The following is a 17,359-nucleotide window of genomic DNA, read 5'->3' on the forward strand; positions in this document are numbered from 1 at the left end:
CAAGTGACCCCTAATTACTTGGGGTCATAAGGTAATTATAATAAAACAGTCTATGAAATATGATCAGAAAATATTTAAAGTATTTTTTCCTATATAACTCATATAACAAGTGATCACTGGGACAGGGCCTCTTATCTCCCCAGGGACATAATTTGAACACTCTTGTTAGCGAACCACTAGGCAATGCTACATACCAAGTATGCTAGGCCTTTCATTTAAAAAATTTCCTATATAAGTCTATGTAAAACTTGGGACCCCCGGCATGGGGTCACTTTTCACCCTGGGGTAATAATTAGAACAATCTTGCTAGAGGACCATAAGGCAATGCTACACACCAAATATCAAAGGCCTAGGGCTTGTGGTTTCAGACAAGAAGATTTTTAAAGCTTTTTCCTATACAAGTCTATGTAAAATTTGGGACCCCCTAGGGCATAATTTGAACAATCTTGGCAGAGGACCACTAGATAATGTCACACACCAAATATTAAAGCCCTAGACCCTGTGATTTTTAACAAGAAGATTTTCAAAATTTTCCTTTATATGTCTACGTAAACCATGTGACCCCCAGGGCGGGGCCATATTTGACCCTAGGAAGTTAATTTGAACAATCTTGGTAGAGGACCACAAGATGATGCTACACGCCAAATATTAAAGCCCTATGACCTGTGGTTTTGGATAAGAAGATTTTTAAAGTTTTTCCTTTAGGTTGCCATGGCAACCAGAGTTCTGTATGGAATTCAATTCTTTGAATAATTTTTTAAAGAAGACCATCCAAGGAACATTCCTGTGAAGTTTTATCAAAATTGGCCTGGTAGTTTAGGAGATGTTGTTTAAAGGAAAGTGTGGGCAGATGGACGGACGGACGGATGGTGAGCGATCACAATAAAAAAAATGAAAGAACAGGTGTGTGTGGTAGGAGCTGGGGTGCATGATATGGATGAGGGATACTACGATACTATAATAAGAAACTGAACAAAAGCAGAAATTCTACCCTTGGAAGCTTCCTAAGCTGAATAAAAAGAAGCAAAATTATCAAATTGTATGGAGAAATTCAAATATGAATATAATTGGGGACCACTGGTATTTTGGCCAACCCACATGACTTACACATTGGAAAATTAACTCAATGCAGGTGACATTTTTGCTTACAGTACTTGACAGATTTTAACAGAGGGGCCTAGAGTAGACATACAAAGTCTGTTGAGATCAAGTAATCTGTAATAAAGTTTATTTCTTTCTTCAGTATGACACTGATAATTTCTAAGAAAACCCTTTTCTCCCTAGGCTCAACTCAAAAGAACAGAGTTAGAGTCAGAGATAAGAGATACTGTTTTTTTTTCTTTCAGAAAGTGCTATTTGAGAGGATTTAATGGCAGGGATATTTATTTTAATTAAAGGACTCTAACAAGTAATGCCAGTCTAGGCCAAGAGCTCACATTTGAACAAATTCGATAGAAGACCTTACAATGATGCTAAAGACCAAGGTTTGACGATGTTCCATCTTGTGGTTCATAGGAAGAAATTGTTTAAAGAGTTTTCTTTTTTAAATTTCAAGTGCACCCCCCCACCCTCCCCCACCCCCCCTTGAACAAATCTGAAAGGGGATCTTGCCAGGATGCTACTGACCAAGTTGGGTGTATTTCAGAGATAAGTTCATTAAGTAAACTAGAATGTGTCTGTAGAACACTGGATGTGCCCCCACTGGTACATTTGTCACAAATAAGGGGCAATAATTCAAATGTTTGCAGTCTTAAGGAGGTATAGCCTAAACAAACATTTTATATAAAGGATTCATTGTTCTAGGCCATATACTTCTTGAGCTATGAGCATCACAAAAAAAATCCACTATTTTGGCTATTTCAAGGGCCTTACCTCTGTAATTAGTGCTAAAATCTCAAGAAGAATGCAAAATGTGCAAGGTCACATAATAACGACTCATGCACGGTTTCATGAATTTACATCAAATACTTCTTGAGTTAGGCATGTCACAAGATGAAAATGTGCATTTTGGAGAATTTCAGGGGCAATAACTTTGGAAATAGGGGGTGGAGCCTGACGAAAATAAGAGGTGCCCAAGTTTATATCATGATAAAGTCTTATGCAAGTTTTCTTAAATTTAAATGCAATACATGTACTTGGAGCTAGGCGCGTGAAAATGTGCATTTTTGACTATTTCAGGGGCCATAACTCTGGAAATAGGGGGCGGAGCCAAACGAAAAATAGAAGGTGTGCAAGTTCATATCATGAGAAAGACTCGTGCAAGGTTCCATCAATTTAGGTATATCAAATACTTTTTGAGCTAGGCGCGTCACAAACTTCCGACGGATGGAAACAGGGACGCACGGACGAGACCAAATCTAATATGCCCCTTTCACTCAGTGTTAGGGGCACAAAAATGCTGACAACAGCCGCTGAATCATCCACCTATACTTACTGCTCATCGCAAACCCTTGGTTCAGGAGAGCTAAAAATAACAGGTTGGTCATCAACGTCATCAAAACTCAACCCTTTGAATTCTTCTTGACTGTCAGAAAAAGCCTCCGCAGGTCTAGAGAGCAGGCTGGATGTTGGACAGTTTCAATTTCAAACTGAAGCAAGTGCTTTCCTGATAATCATGGATGTATGTGGAGTAGCACTGTCATGATGAAGACAAAATGTTCTATATTTCTCTGGTCTCACTTCATAGTTTTGTGCCAGATTAATTTTTAATTCATTTATTGAAATATGCCACTTATTTACAAACAACAGACTGGAAAATGATGTTGGAAACATCATTCAAATAATCTGCAAAGTAATGTTAACAAGCATTATAATCATTTTGCAGTGTTAAATCTGATCATTAATGTCAATTAAAGCAATTAGCTTTACTGATTAATTCTGATCATTAATGTCAAATAAACGCATAGCTTTACAGATTAATTCTGATCAGTAATATAGTAAAAACATGTAGATTTACAGATTTATTCTGATCATCAATGTCATATAAACATGTAGCTTAAATTATTTTAAATTCGGATTGTTAATGTCATATAAACACATAGCTTTACAGATTTATTCTTATCGTTAATGTCATATAAAGACAAAGCTTTACAGAATGATTCTGATCATTAATGTCAAATAAACATGTTCCTTAACTCTGCCAATGTGCTCCACTCATGCCTACTTGATGTTACAACAGTGACAGAAAAATCATTTGGATAGATAAATACAAATACAAAATGTAAGGTATCCTACCCAAAAATTAGTTAATATATGAGTCTAATAATACCGACAATTTCAAAGGAATATATCTAGAAAGAAGTATGTTACAGCACTTATCCCTAAACATTCTGAACACCCCACATAGTAATTAATGTCGGAACATAACTGTGAAAAGATAGTAGGATTTGCAAGAGTTCTAAATATAACCTATGATTCGAAAGTATAAATTATTGTAAGATGCATCAAAATGTATGATTCTGGACAAAATAAAACAAGGAAATACAGATAACTTTCCCATGAAACATACATATACTGAATGTTGACCAATTAATTAATCAAATGAAACCAACTCTTCTTACAAATGTAACAATATAATATCCCCAAAAATTATCATTCTAAATGTAAAAGAAAGTCTTATCAAAATTCACTATATTATAGTACACTTTTTTAATAAGTAAGTAATAAGAAAAAAATCAGAAAGTAAAACCATCTATATCATTGAACATCTCAATTTGACCCACATGTCATAACAATAACTTATCCACTGCAGCAATTTTTATTAACCTTTAGCCTGCTGGCTGCAAGTGATTTTGCCTTTGCAGCTAGTGCAGACAAAGATCAGCTTGAACATCCGTCCAGGCTAATCATGGTCTGCACTGTTCGCCGTTCAGTCAGTAAATTTTCAGTGAACACCCCTTCGAATAATTAATTGTATTGCCCAAATTGAATGATGGACCAGTCCATTTTAGAATTACAGCAGGATAAAGGTTAAGATAGTAGACCTGAATTCAAATCTGAAAATATAAACAATTACTTTATAGTATCTATGCAAACATAAAATAAACATGTTTGCGTGTATAGACAAATAATGTATGTTACGTTTAAAATAATACAAATCTAATACATATATAGCGCTGCACAGTATAAAAGTGTACTAATGTTAAGAAACTGCAAGTTTTTTTCTTAACAAATGACTCTTAGTCAGACATTTAATTGTGAATGTAGCTCTACAAACACAGTCAGTTTATATATTAAGTTAAGTTAAATTCATTTGATGAGGATTTGTAAAATAAAGTTAGTATCTAAAAAAAACGAAAAACAAGAGCTGTCACTAAATGCCCCCGCAGCGCCTTGACCTTTGACCTGGTGACCCCAAAGTCAGTAAGGGTCGTGTACTCAATAAGTACTATCAGCATGTGAAGTTTGAAGGTCCTGGGTGCAGTGGTTCGCGAGTAAAGTACCTTCATGCAAAAAGTTAACGTTGTGACGAACGAACGAACTAATGGACGGACAGTTGAAAACTAATATGCCTCCCTTCGGGGGCATAATAAACTATTCTAGAGAAAACATTGGATATCTTTAAAGACAGTTTTATTATCCTTAAAGTTAGTAATTTCAGTCTTTGAGCTGTAAAAGCTGCTTCAAGAACACACATGCCCCAGTATTAGCCCATTTGAGGTAACAGATACTGTGAAATCATTTAATTTTGTGGGCATGAATTTTCGTTATTTTGACCAAAACGGCTAATACGTGGGGATATGTATTTGTAGATTTCATCTTTTGAAAATAAAATGAATAAGAATTTTATTTGTTCATTGGGATGACGCAACCACAAAATCCACGAAAATTAGTCCCCCACAAAAATTACTGATTTTACAGTAGGTACTTTGCAGCCTAAAGTGACAATGATCTTTGATTCCAAACAATTGGGGACAATCTACTGGCCATAAGCAATTATTCTATGAAACCTGGTTTATGTTGGCCAAGCTTTTCTCAAGCTATTAACCCAAAATAGTTTGCAGCCTAAATGACCTCTAGGCTTCTGAAACAAGAACTATATCATTTATAATGTAATATGAAGGCTGAGGCTGTAAGCCACTATTTTCTCCAGTGTTTTCAGGCTCTAAGTCATTTGTGCCTTAAAATATAACCTACTTACCCCTCAAAAATAATAGATGTCATCTACAAACCTCTAGCAAATCATCACATAAAGCTTGAAACATTTTTCAGTTACTGATCAAAAAACCAATGGTTCACAGACCAGCATGAGCAAAACATTTTACCCCATCTTCTTCAAAGCAGAGTATAACAAGTTGGCATTATCAGTGCTGATATAAATGGAGTCATTTGGATTTACTGTCCTAGCCAAGCTTCTATATCTATGAACCATGACATATTTCCTGATACTGGTGAAACATATGTTATTGGGTATTGTTTATTACGTGTCTGTATATCTGAAATTTTCTGTAAAATACTGTGTTTCTCCTTCGTTGTGACTAGAACAGTTACCTCCCTTGCATTATTGATCAAGGGAGGTAATAAACTCATCCTATCAAAATTACCGTCTGCTTTCGATTTTGTTAAAGCTACAAGTCTTTTATCTTTTTTAGAATGTGTATACCCTGGAAATAAAGATGCTGTATGGCCATCTGTACCTAGGCCTAGCAAAATGAGATCAAATACTTGAGCTGGTATAAGATGATTTATCATGTCTTCATATAAATTATCTCCCTTGCTTTCATGCGCACAAATTTTTCCTGCAAAGCTCACCGGCATCGGGTGTATATTGAAATATGGTATGTTTGTGAATTTGATCAAGTTGTCATGGAGCGACAAAAAGTTAGAATTTTCATGCTTTTGTGAAACACAACGTTCATCTACTTGCCATATATGGGTTTGTTCCCATGGAAACAAGGGAAAACTGCCTAATAACTCTTTAAACAAAATAACTGGGGTGTTACCCCCAGAAAAAGCTATATGAAAAATATTTCTTTCTTTGATTGCATTTTCAGCGGTTTTAAATATGTAAGTAGCAAGAACTTTAACCAAATCTTTCAGAGGTTTACAAAATAAAGTTTTATTTCTAAATAATGGTGGAATTACTGCAAAATTTGGCATTTCAAGTCCATCAAATTTTCCAGAATACTCGGACTGCCCTTGACCTAAATATCTAAGTTTTAAGCCATCCACTGTAAAATTCAAATTAACAGGGCTAAATTCTTTGTAAAGTCTTGGCACTGTGAGGCTTGTTTCTTTTATAACATTATCCCAGATCTCCCACAGCAGCAACATCCTAGCAGTTGTCACGAATGATTCCCTGTTATTATGGTAAAGATCATGTATAACCATAGTATACGCCTGAGTGTCAACTACTGGAACAGCGTAATGAAAATCTCCGGGGCTTTGTCCATGTATAGCACTGTCTTTTGAAGTCATGGGGAGTTCTTTCATGCTTGAAGGCCAGGACGGATTAAAGAGCGACTTGGATACAAGTATCCCTGCAGAAGGGACAGGACCATGTCCAATTTGAAAAATCAACTGCCTAGGGTATTTTGTGAAAGTTGAATTCCCGTCAGCACATCCACTCACACAGAATTCTTTTTCCCTGAATAATATTCTCACATGACTTGTCCGTTCATCCATATGTTTGCCTGACGTAAGAATGAAAGGCACCCCCCGCCATCTTGGATTATTTATTTGCAGCAGGGCTGCAGCAAATGTTGGGGTGAGATGTGATTGATCAATATTTTTAATTTCATCTTTTGCTTCTTCTACATATTTTGCATATTGTCCAAATAAAAGGGCATCACTGCTGACTGGTTTGACTTGCCGTAATAGATGGAGTTTGTAGTCTTCAATCATTTTACAATCTGAGATATTGACTGGAAGCTCCATAGCAACAAGGGCAAGTAACTCTGTAAGATGATTCTGCATTACATCTCTAACCACACCAGTCTGGTCATAAAAATCTATCCTTCCTAAAAAGATAAAATGGACATATCAGTTATTCTTGTTGTAAAAGTTTTGAAATAGTTCTTGGATTTTATAAATAAGGTTTCGACAACTTCAAACTGACTATTACATCATGCAACTAGTTTTCTAAGTCTACTTATAACTGTAACTTATGATGACCTGGTCCCGTGTTCACAAAATGTTTTTCGGTCACAGCTGAGTTAGAGTTTGAAATTTTAATATCAATTTTACTAAAGCTTTAAGGTTAAATTCCAATTTAGACTGACCATCAGTACTGAATAGTCACTTGAAATTAGTTATTAACTTAAAATTTAGATTAAACATGCTATTTAGATATAAATGACAAATAAAGTTTCATTATCAAACTCAGTTGAGACTGAAAATGTTTTGTGAACACCGGGCCACAGAGTTGATTTGTTTGTTTTGGGTTTAGCATCACTTTTCAACAGTATTTCAGTTATGTGGTGGCAGGAATTTAACCTAAACAGTGATCCTGGATTCTGCACTAGTACTAACCTGTTCTCTGCAAATAATTGCCAACTTCACAACACTAACAAGTGCTGGAGGACACAATTTTAGACGTAATGTCTTTTATAAAATCATCAAAGATAATACCAGTATACCGCTCCCAAGGAAATGGAGCAAACAATCACGCGATCCATAGATTTGCGCTCTCCCTAATGAGCTAAGCTGGTAGACTCCACAGAGGTGAGGGGCAAGTGATTCAAAGCTATGCCATTACTTGCTTGGACACAGAGGCCCTCAAGAAATGAAGCAATTTGCATATTAACAAAGTGATTTTTTACAAATTCAAGAGATATCACTTTAATGTTTATCAAGCAATCCTGCCCATGATTGAACTTACCTAAGAACTTGTGGTTATGTACATTTTGTTAATAAAATGTGGCCTCTTATGTGTTTACACACAGGGGTGACCCCAGGTCTTTGGGTTTGAGGTGGGTGCGAAATTTCTAGTGGGGTGGCGGATGGGGGACAGGTTGCAAGTGACATGTCCCCTCGGAAAAATTGCTCGCAAACGTACCTCTAAAGGTTCAAGCCAACATATGCATGACAAACATAGGGCCTAATATAATGTCATCTCTTAAATTTGTAAATCAAAATAAAGCTTAACAAGGCAGTCTGAAAGACAGCTAAATTCCCCGCCACTGCTATGGATAGTGAAAGGGTAAACCTTTGATTTTAGCTGTGACCTTGACCTTGAACTGACATGGCTGACTCATGAATTCTGCACAAGTCTTGATGAGGTGATCATTTGACCCAAGTTTCATGAAAATCCTTCAAGGGGTTTAGGAGATACAGAGTTGAAACCTTTGACCTTTAGTTGTGACCTTGACCTTGAGTTGACATGGCTGACTCATGAGTTCTTGATGAGGTGATCATTTGACCCAAGTTTGATGAAAATCCTTCAAGGGGTTTAGGAGATACAGAGTGGACACCAAATGGAAGGCTCAAACCTTCGACCCTTAGTTGTGACCTTGACCTTGAGCTGGCATGGTTGACTCATAATTTCTGCACATCGTTCTGATGAGGTAATCATTTGACCCAAGTTTTATAAAATTCCTTCAAGGGGTTTAGGAGATATAGAACGGACACGAAATGGAAGGCTCAAACCTTTGACCTTCAGTTGTGACCTTGACCTTGAGCAGACATGGCTGACTCATAAGTTCTGCACATCGCCTTGATGAGGTGATCGTTTGACCCAAGTTTGATGAAAATCCTTCAAGGGGTTTAGGAGATATAGAGCGGACACAAAATGGAAGGCTCAAACCTTTGACCCTAAGTTGTGACCTTGACCTTGAGCTGGCATGACTGACTCATGAGTTCTGCACATCGTCTTGATGAGGTGATCATTTGACCCAAGTTTTATAAAATTCCTTCAAGGGGTTTAAGAGATATAGAGCGGACACAAAATGGAAGGCTCAAACCTTTGACCCTGCGTTGTGATCTTGACCTTGAGCTGGCATGGCTGAATCATGGGTTCTGCACATCGTCTTGATGAGGTGATCATTTGACCCAAGTTTTATAAAATTCCTTCAAGGGGTTTAGGAGATATAGAGCAGACACAAAATGGAAGGCTCAAACCTTTGACCTTGAGTTGTGACCTTGACCTTGAACTGACAAGGCTGACTCATGGGTTCTGCACATTGTCTTGAAGAGGTGATCATCTGACCCAAGTTTGATGAAAATCCTTCAAGGGGTTTAGGAGATATGGAGCGGACACAAAAGTGTTACGGATGGAAGGACGGATGCAGACCATTCCTATAATCCCTCCGCCACGGCGGGAGATTAACAAGGCAGTCTGAAAGACAGCTAAATCCCCCGCCACTGCTATGGATAATGAAAGGGTAAACCCTTGACCTTTAGCTGTGACCTTGACCTTGAACTGACATGGCTGACACATGAATTCTGCACAACGTCTTGATGAGATGATCATTTGACCAAAGTTTCATGAAAATCCTTCAAGGGGTTTAGGAGATACAGAGCTCTAACCTTTGACCTTGAGTTGTGACCTTGACCTTGTGTTGACATGGCTGACTCATGAGTTCTTGATGAGGTGATCATTTGACCCAAGTTTGATGAAAATCCTTCAAGGGGTTTAGGAGATACAGAGTGGACACAAAAAGGAAGGCTCAAACCTTTTGACCCTAAGTTGTGACCTTGACCTTGAGCCGGCATGGCTGACTCATAAGTTCTGCACATTGTTTTGATGAGGTGATCATTTGACCCAAGTTTTATAAATTTCCTTCAAGGGATTTAGGAGATAGAGAGCAGACACGAAATGGAAGGCTAAAACATTTGACCTTGAGTTGTGACCTTGACCTTGAGCCGACATGGCTGACTCATGAGTTCTGCACATCGCCTTGACGAGGTCATCATTTGACCCAAGTTTCATATGAATCCTTCAAGGGAATTAGGAGAAACAGAGCAGACACAAAATGGAAGGCTCAAACCTTTGACCTTCAGTTGTGACCTTTACCTTGAGCTGGCATGGCTGACTCATAAGTTCTGCACATCAACTTGATGAGGTGATCATTTGACCAAAGTTTGATGAAAATCCTTCAAGGGGTTTAGGAGATATAGAGCAGACACAAAATAGAAGGCTCAAACCTTTAACCCTAAGTTGTGACCTTGACCTTGAGCCGGCATCGCTGACTCATGGGTTCTGCACATCATCTTGATGAGGTGATCATTTGACCCAAGTTTTATAAAATTCCTTCAAGGGGTTTAGGAGATATAGAGCGGACACGAAATGGAAGGCTCAAACCTTTTGACCTTGAGTTGTGACCTTGACCTTGAGCCAACAAGGCTGACTCATGGGTTCTGCACATCGTCTTGATGAAGTGATCATTTGACCCAAGTTTCATGAAAATCCTTCAAAGGGTTTAGGAAGTATGGAGCGGACACGAAAGTGTTACAGACTGACGGAAGGACAGAAGGACGGACGGAGACCATTCCTATAACCCCCCACCACTTGTGGCGGGGGATTAAAACAAGAGGACCATGATGGTCCTGAATCGCTCACCTCTTCCCACATGACCCAGTTTTGAGTATGACGTCGTTTTTTCTATTATTTGACATAGTGACCTAGTTTTTGAGCTCATCTGACCCAGTTTTGAACTTGACCTAGATATTATCAAGATAAAAATTCTGACCAATTTTCATGAAGATCCATTGAAAAATATGGTCTCTAGAGAGGTCACAAGGTTTTTCTATTATTTGACCTATTGACCTAGTTTTCGAAGGTACGTGACCCTGTTTTTAACTTTACTTAGATATCATCAAAGTGAACATTCTCACTAATTTTCATGAAGATCTCATGAAAAATATGGCCTCTAGAGAGGTCACAAGGTCTTTCTATTTTTATATCTACTGGCCTAGTTTTTGACTGCACATGACCCAGTTTCGAAACTGACCTAGATGTCATCAAGGGGAACATTCAGATCAAGTTTCATGAAGAGCCATTGAAAAATATGGCCTCTAGAGAGGTCATAAGATTTGTCTAATTTTAGACCTACTGACCTAGTTTTTGACCGCAGGTGACCCAGTTTCAAACTTGGCTTAGATATCATCAAGATGAACATTCAGACCAAATTTCATACAGATCCCATGAAAAGTATAGCCTCTGGAGAGGTCACAAGGTTTTTTTATTATTTGACCTACTGACCTAGTTTTTTAGGGCATGTGACCCAGTTTCAAACCTGACCTAGATATCATCAAGGTGAACATTCTGACCAATTTTTATTAAGATCCATTCAAGGGTATGGCCTCTAGAGAGGTCACAAGGTTTTTCTATTTCAAGACCTACTGACCTAGTTTTTGATCGCAGTTGACCCAGTTTCAAACCTGACCTATATATCATCAAGATAAACATTCAGACCAACTTTCATACAGATCCCATGAAAAATAAGGCGTCTGGAGAGGTCACAAGGTTTTTTCATTATTTGACCTACTGACCTACTTTTTGATGGCACGTGACCCACTTTCGAACTTGACCTATATATCATCAAGATGAACATTCAGACCAATATTCATGAAGATCCCATGAAAAATATGGCCTTTAGAGAGGTCACAAGGTTTTTCTATTATTTGACCTACTGACCTACTTTTTGACCACACATGACCCTGTTTCAAACTTGACCTAGATATCATCAAGATGAACATTCAGACCAACTTTCATACAGATCCCATGAAAAATATGGCCTTTAGAGAGGTCACAAGGTTTTTCTATTATATGACCTACTGTCCTAGTTTTTGACTGCAGTTGACCCAGTTTCGAACCTGGTTTAGATATCATCAAGATGAACATTCAGACCAACTTTCATACAGATCCCATGAAAAATATGGCCTCTAGAGAGGTCACAAGGTTTTTCTATTATTTGACCTACTGACCTAGTTTTTGTCGGCACGTGACCCAGTTTTGAACTTGACCTAGATATCATCAAGGTGAACATTCTGACCAATATTCATGAAGATCTCATGAAATATATGGCCTCTAGAGAGGTCACAAGGTTTTTCTATTTTTAGACCTACTGACCTAGTTTTTGATCGACATGACCCAGTTTCGAACTTGACCTAGATATCATCAAGATGAACATTCAGACCAACTTTCATACAGATCCCATGAAAAATATGGCCTTTAGAGAGGTCACAAGGTTTTTCTATTATCTGACCTACTGACCTAGTTTTTGAAGGCAAGTGACCCAGTTTCAAACTTGACCTAGATATCATCAAGGTGAACGTTCTGACCAATTTTCATGAAGATCTTGTGAAATATATGGCCTCTAGAGAGGTCACAAGGTATTTCTATTATTAGACCTACTGACCTAGCTTTCAAAGGCACGTGACCCAGTTTCGAACTTGACCTAGATATCATCAAGGTGAACATTCTGACCAATTTTCATGAAGATCTTGTGAAATATATGGCCTCTGGAGAGGTCACAAGGTTTTTCTATTTTTAGACCTACTGACCTAGTTTTTTATGGCACGTGACCCAGTTTCGAACTTGACCTAGATATCATCAAGATGAACATTCTGACCAACTTTCATAAAGATCCCACAAAAAATGTGACCTCTAGAGTGGTCACAAGCAAAAGTTTACGGACGGATGGACGAACGGACGGACGGACGACAGACGCTGCATGATCACAAAAGCTCACCTCGTCACTATGTGACAGGTGAGCTAAAAATGTGGTATCCAATGTGTTAACAGTAAAGTTGTTGAAGGATGGACAACCGAAAGGACAATGACAGACCAAGAATGATCACAATCAACAGCTCAGTCTTGAACACTTACATGAGCTATTTATCATTTTATTCAATAGCCTAGAAAACACATTTTAAAAACTTCTCATTCAAAAACACCTTAAGATCAACAATGAATACCTTTATTTCCTATTCTTTCCTTCATAACAATCTCAATTCTGTCCACAAACTGTCCATTCAGTAACTCGTCAAGTATTTCTCTGTTTTTAGCCCTGAAATTCACACCAAAACTATAGTTTTCTAATAGTCAGCATACACGATAGTATGTCTTAATACCTTAATTATACATTTTCAAATAAAGGAAAGGGAGCAAGATGAACAGATGATCCCTACGTAGAGAGACAGCAGTATTTAATGCCATGATTATTAAATAATAACTCTTTTACTGTAGACATTCAAGTCACAACAAAACAATTTAAGTAATAATTATGTCAACTTTCCAGCTTTAATGGCGAAGGAAGATCCTGGTGTCCCTCAGGGCATCATATTTAGCAATGACAATTACTCTGTAAGACAGCATCCTCATATCAAAAACTGGGTATCAAACCCACAGCAATAAAATGAAAGTGATTCAAAGTCAATGACTTAAATCACTTCACCACAAAGGCCTCGCTATACCATCCATGTCAGGACACATTCCCTGATGTCTATGGAACACTTCTGCCAAATCCGACAGTGAAAATTTTACAAATGTATATGCTTGTAATCATATTTTCATGCAACAGAAAAGAATTTTAACTAGCATTAGAATTACGGTATTCTGCTTACCTAAAATTCAAAATCTGCTTGGAAACTGACTTAGCAAGATAATGATCCACTCTATGGACTTCATCGTCATGGAAATGTTCACTTATAACTTCAGCCTGCTTGGCAGCACTCTCTTTGTCAAGGCCGAATGGTTTCTCTAGAACTACTTTGGTTGACGATATCTTCTCATGGCGACAGTTGCTATGGATATTATGAGTAACACTCTGATATGCTGAAGATGGTATAGACAAATAGAATATTTGGTGTATGGTTATTTCTGGACCCTTTTCTGTCCTGAAGGTGTTACACAGATTTGTGTAATTTTCATCATATTTAAGCACTACATATTTTGCATTTTCAAGAAATTTTGGTCTCAATTTTTCGCACTTTGGATCATTTGAGTCGCATTTGTTGCTGTTTAAGATATCATTCAGGGCTTTGTCGCCATCAGTTTGTGAAACCCTGGCTCCAGCATAGAATGAAAAAGTATTGTTCTCACTGAAGTTCTCGACAAACAATCTAAGAGCACTTCCCCAGAGATATTTCCGTGCTAAATCTCCTGTACCGCCCACAATCACGAAGTTGGTATGTTGTGCAGCCTGGGATTTAGACTCGTACAGCACATTTAAGAAGAGCAGTGAGCATAACAGTAACGGTACCATCTTCAGTCCTAAAATCAAAGATGAAATGTATAACATTTTTTTAACCATTTTGATATCACATGAAATTTAAATACATTTGATGAGGATTTTATACATTAAAAGAAAATATCTAAAGATAAAATATTTAAGTGAAAGATGGCCATTGGAAACTTTTAGCTTTAGGAAAGTATCTGATTTTAACACATTTTTTCTCCTAGAAATGTAAATATAATGATAGGAGACAAGTGAAACCTACCAACACTTTTTCTAATGTTCCTTGTTATGAATCTAACCATTGAGACAGAAATCTTCATGAAAACGCCATGGCTTGCTTCATTAAGCAACACTGACAAACTAGCATATGGCTATGAAGATGCTGTAAAGGACATTGAAAATATATTCTGCATTATTTAAGTTGGAAAAATTAATTCACACTTCTTGCAATCCAAGCTGGCGTTTCCAGTGATCTTAAAAGGTATGTAAGATAAATAATCTACCACTGGTTATAAATGCAGATGAGAGTATCAGGCTGTCAGTTAACTGTTTTGGTGGTAATAAGGTTCTGCTAATTACCCTTGAACCAGATATTCCTGTCTACACCTACAACCAGTAACATATTATTATAGTCTCAACCCTAACTCATAACTACAAAACAAATGCAAAACAAACACTGTCTGTAAAACACATGCTTCCATGAGTCAAATCATAATGGCCTGTGGTGGCTGACTTCAGCCATTTCGTTCTGGCGTGTCTGAAGAGCCCAAACATGTCATAACGACAAACTAGTGTACCAATTCAACAAGAAATGCATTGTCATATTGGCTTGCTAATTTGTTGTTTTGTTGTTGGTGCATTTGAAGGGCACCAACATGCCATAACAACAAATTATCATGCAAAAACATTAAAATTATAATATCATACATTTGTTTTATTGTCCACCTGTCTAAAGGGCTAAACTCATCAGAATGATAAAATATTTTTTGTTCTGTTGGTTCGTGTAAAGGGTGCCAGAACAACAATTAGCTTATCAATACCGCAAATACCTTTTTGTTGTCTTGGCCCTACTTTGTCATCTTGATGTGTTGGTGCTCTTTAAACGAGCCAACGTGCCAGAACAAAATGGCAGAAGTCAGCCACCATCTTTACCCTTGACCTCCAAATAAAACTTGACTGCTGTAGAGTCAAACATTCATCAACTGTCTTCAGCACCAAACGACCTTGACCTTTAACCCTAATAATTTTGAAAAGATAACATTTTCGTCAGCACAAATGCTAACAAGCAGCGCTGACCTTGACCTACTACTGACCACTTGCAATGGTCCTGTGAGTTTGATGGCTGTAGGCCAAAGCATAATGTTATAATGGAAGTCTATGGGAAAACAATTGGTGTTCTCTAACCAAAAGGCCAAAGCATTCTGCAGTAACTGAATAACTGATCAGATTTTGTCTGAAGTTCTTTCAAGTTTGACGGCAATAAAGCTAAGCATTTCAACTTACATAAATGAAACTTGTTTTCAGCCTGCAGGTTCAGGCCTGTGATTCTGTCAAGAAGCAAAAGCCTGAAAATCTACTTTCTTAAGCCTGAAAAGTGTTTTTTTTCCATAGAGTTATATAGGGAAATTCTGGCAACCAAAAGCCTGAAATCTGGACCAGTCCTGAAAAATCCCAGGCCTGCAGGTTACACTGTCATTAAAAAAGTTAACAGTTTCAAACTTACTTTTTTATGTTTTGCCCACACAGCAAGTCAGACATAATGTTAACTCGCATGTGTTGAATTTAACTTCCAGTGGGTAAGTATAATACAATGACTTAGAATTCATTGAAGCTATATACACTTTCGACATATACTGACACTACAGAAATGTCCATTTAGCAACAAATTTTCACTGGTACGTAAGTTAACTGAGATACTATTTTCACATGCCCTGCTGAATTTCGATTTTCAGTTATTTCTAACAATGGACTTCAAATTGAACTACAAAACTCAAAAACAATACAGGCCGTCTACTGACTACTGGCATTTAAAATATGCAGTTTGTAAGCTGTAAGCCCAAACATTCTTTATAGATTCAGTTGCTTTGAAGCTTCAAACTGCGCTCAAATCTCAAAGCGAAATTCAAGTCAGCCAAATCTTTTTGATCTGCACTCGTTAACTACCGCTACTCGAACTGTTCACAATTTGCGCGATGTCAAAATGAGTGTTAAAATTGAATACACATACAGACGCCAATAGCATAATTTAAGCTCCACTTATTTCAGGTACTTGTCTTTGAGTTTGCCACACTGTGTTCCACTGGCAACATGTGCGAGTGCAAAAAACGTTTTATCAAGTTATATGGGTAAACTAGTCAAAATAATTCGATGTTCAGACTGTTTTATATTTGTGACAGGGCAATCTAAACGTCAAAACTTTAAAGGACCAAAATAATGGAGGATAAATCACAGTACACGGTCATGTTAAGTTATTGGTTTTATCGCTTGCACATAAGAAAATTCATAATTTTCGATATTATTTGATAACTTTTACAGAAATCATTGAGGAAAGTCAGGAATTGAATCCCCTTTTGATACATGTAAGTTTTATTTGAATTTATGACCAAATCGTGAAATAATCGGCATTTAAACCTGTATCATGTAAAGCGTCGGCAGCGATGAAAATGTCATTGGAAGTTGCTTCAACTATTTTGGTCTTTCGAGTGTTTGACGCGAGTGGGGATATTGCCCTTATGAAAAAAATATCTCAATATCTACTAGGTTTGCATCAAATTAGTTGGACTAATGGGTAAACATACATTATAATATCTACCAATGATGTAGATTTTGCAAAGCACGGATAATGACATTATCTATTTACTACAGGTTTAACTAAACCAAGAAAAAGTAAATATTTGAAGTAGTGAAAGTCACAATCGATCGTTATTACGCCATTTACGGGACCAAATTAATTGGTAATGAAAGTTCAGTAACTGTTTAAGCAATCATGCGGTTAAACTGAAATAGACTAAGCAAGAGAAGACAAATGAATGATACTTTTTTTACGATCATAACAGTTCTTTAATTGGATGATAGCAGCTTATTACTTTCGTTTTCGCATTCCTTCCTATTGTGACACCGGTTGTGGATACGACTAGCTGGCTTTCTTTTTATTTTTATATTATCCCAATTTGTTACATAAAAATTTAAAAGAACTACATTAGACTTTACATAAAGTATTAAAGTATTTTCAAGGTGTC

The 17,359-nt window shown here is 37.2% G+C and overlaps 1 protein-coding gene across 4 annotated transcripts; it reads right to left on the reverse strand.

Annotated features, from left to right (window-relative positions):
* Window positions 1–2,947: 2,947 nt before the first annotated feature.
* On the reverse strand, window positions 2,948–17,353 carry LOC123536052 (GDH/6PGL endoplasmic bifunctional protein-like). 4 transcript variants are annotated; one of them, XM_053528996.1, is made up of 5 exons: window positions 17,157–17,263; window positions 14,383–14,502; window positions 13,507–14,155; window positions 12,859–12,950; window positions 2,948–6,959 (listed from the first exon to the last, which is right to left on the reverse strand). In XM_053528996.1, the coding sequence occupies exons 2-5, from the start codon at window positions 14,438–14,440 to the stop codon at window positions 5,335–5,337; spliced, it is 2,424 nt and encodes an 807-aa protein (XP_053384971.1). In that variant the 5' UTR covers window positions 14,441–14,502; window positions 17,157–17,263; the 3' UTR covers window positions 2,948–5,334. The 4 variants fall into 4 exon arrangements, with proteins under 4 accessions (XP_053384971.1, XP_045174770.2, XP_045174773.2 ...); XM_045318835.2 differs by having other exon boundaries at window positions 17,207–17,256; XM_045318838.2 differs by lacking the exon at window positions 14,383–14,502 and having other exon boundaries at window positions 17,207–17,353.
* Between the last annotated feature and the right edge of the window lie 6 nt (window positions 17,354–17,359).

Source organism: Mercenaria mercenaria, chromosome 17 (assembly GCF_021730395.1).
Source record: "Mercenaria mercenaria strain notata chromosome 17, MADL_Memer_1, whole genome shotgun sequence".
NCBI lineage: Eukaryota > Metazoa > Mollusca > Bivalvia > Venerida > Veneridae > Mercenaria > Mercenaria mercenaria.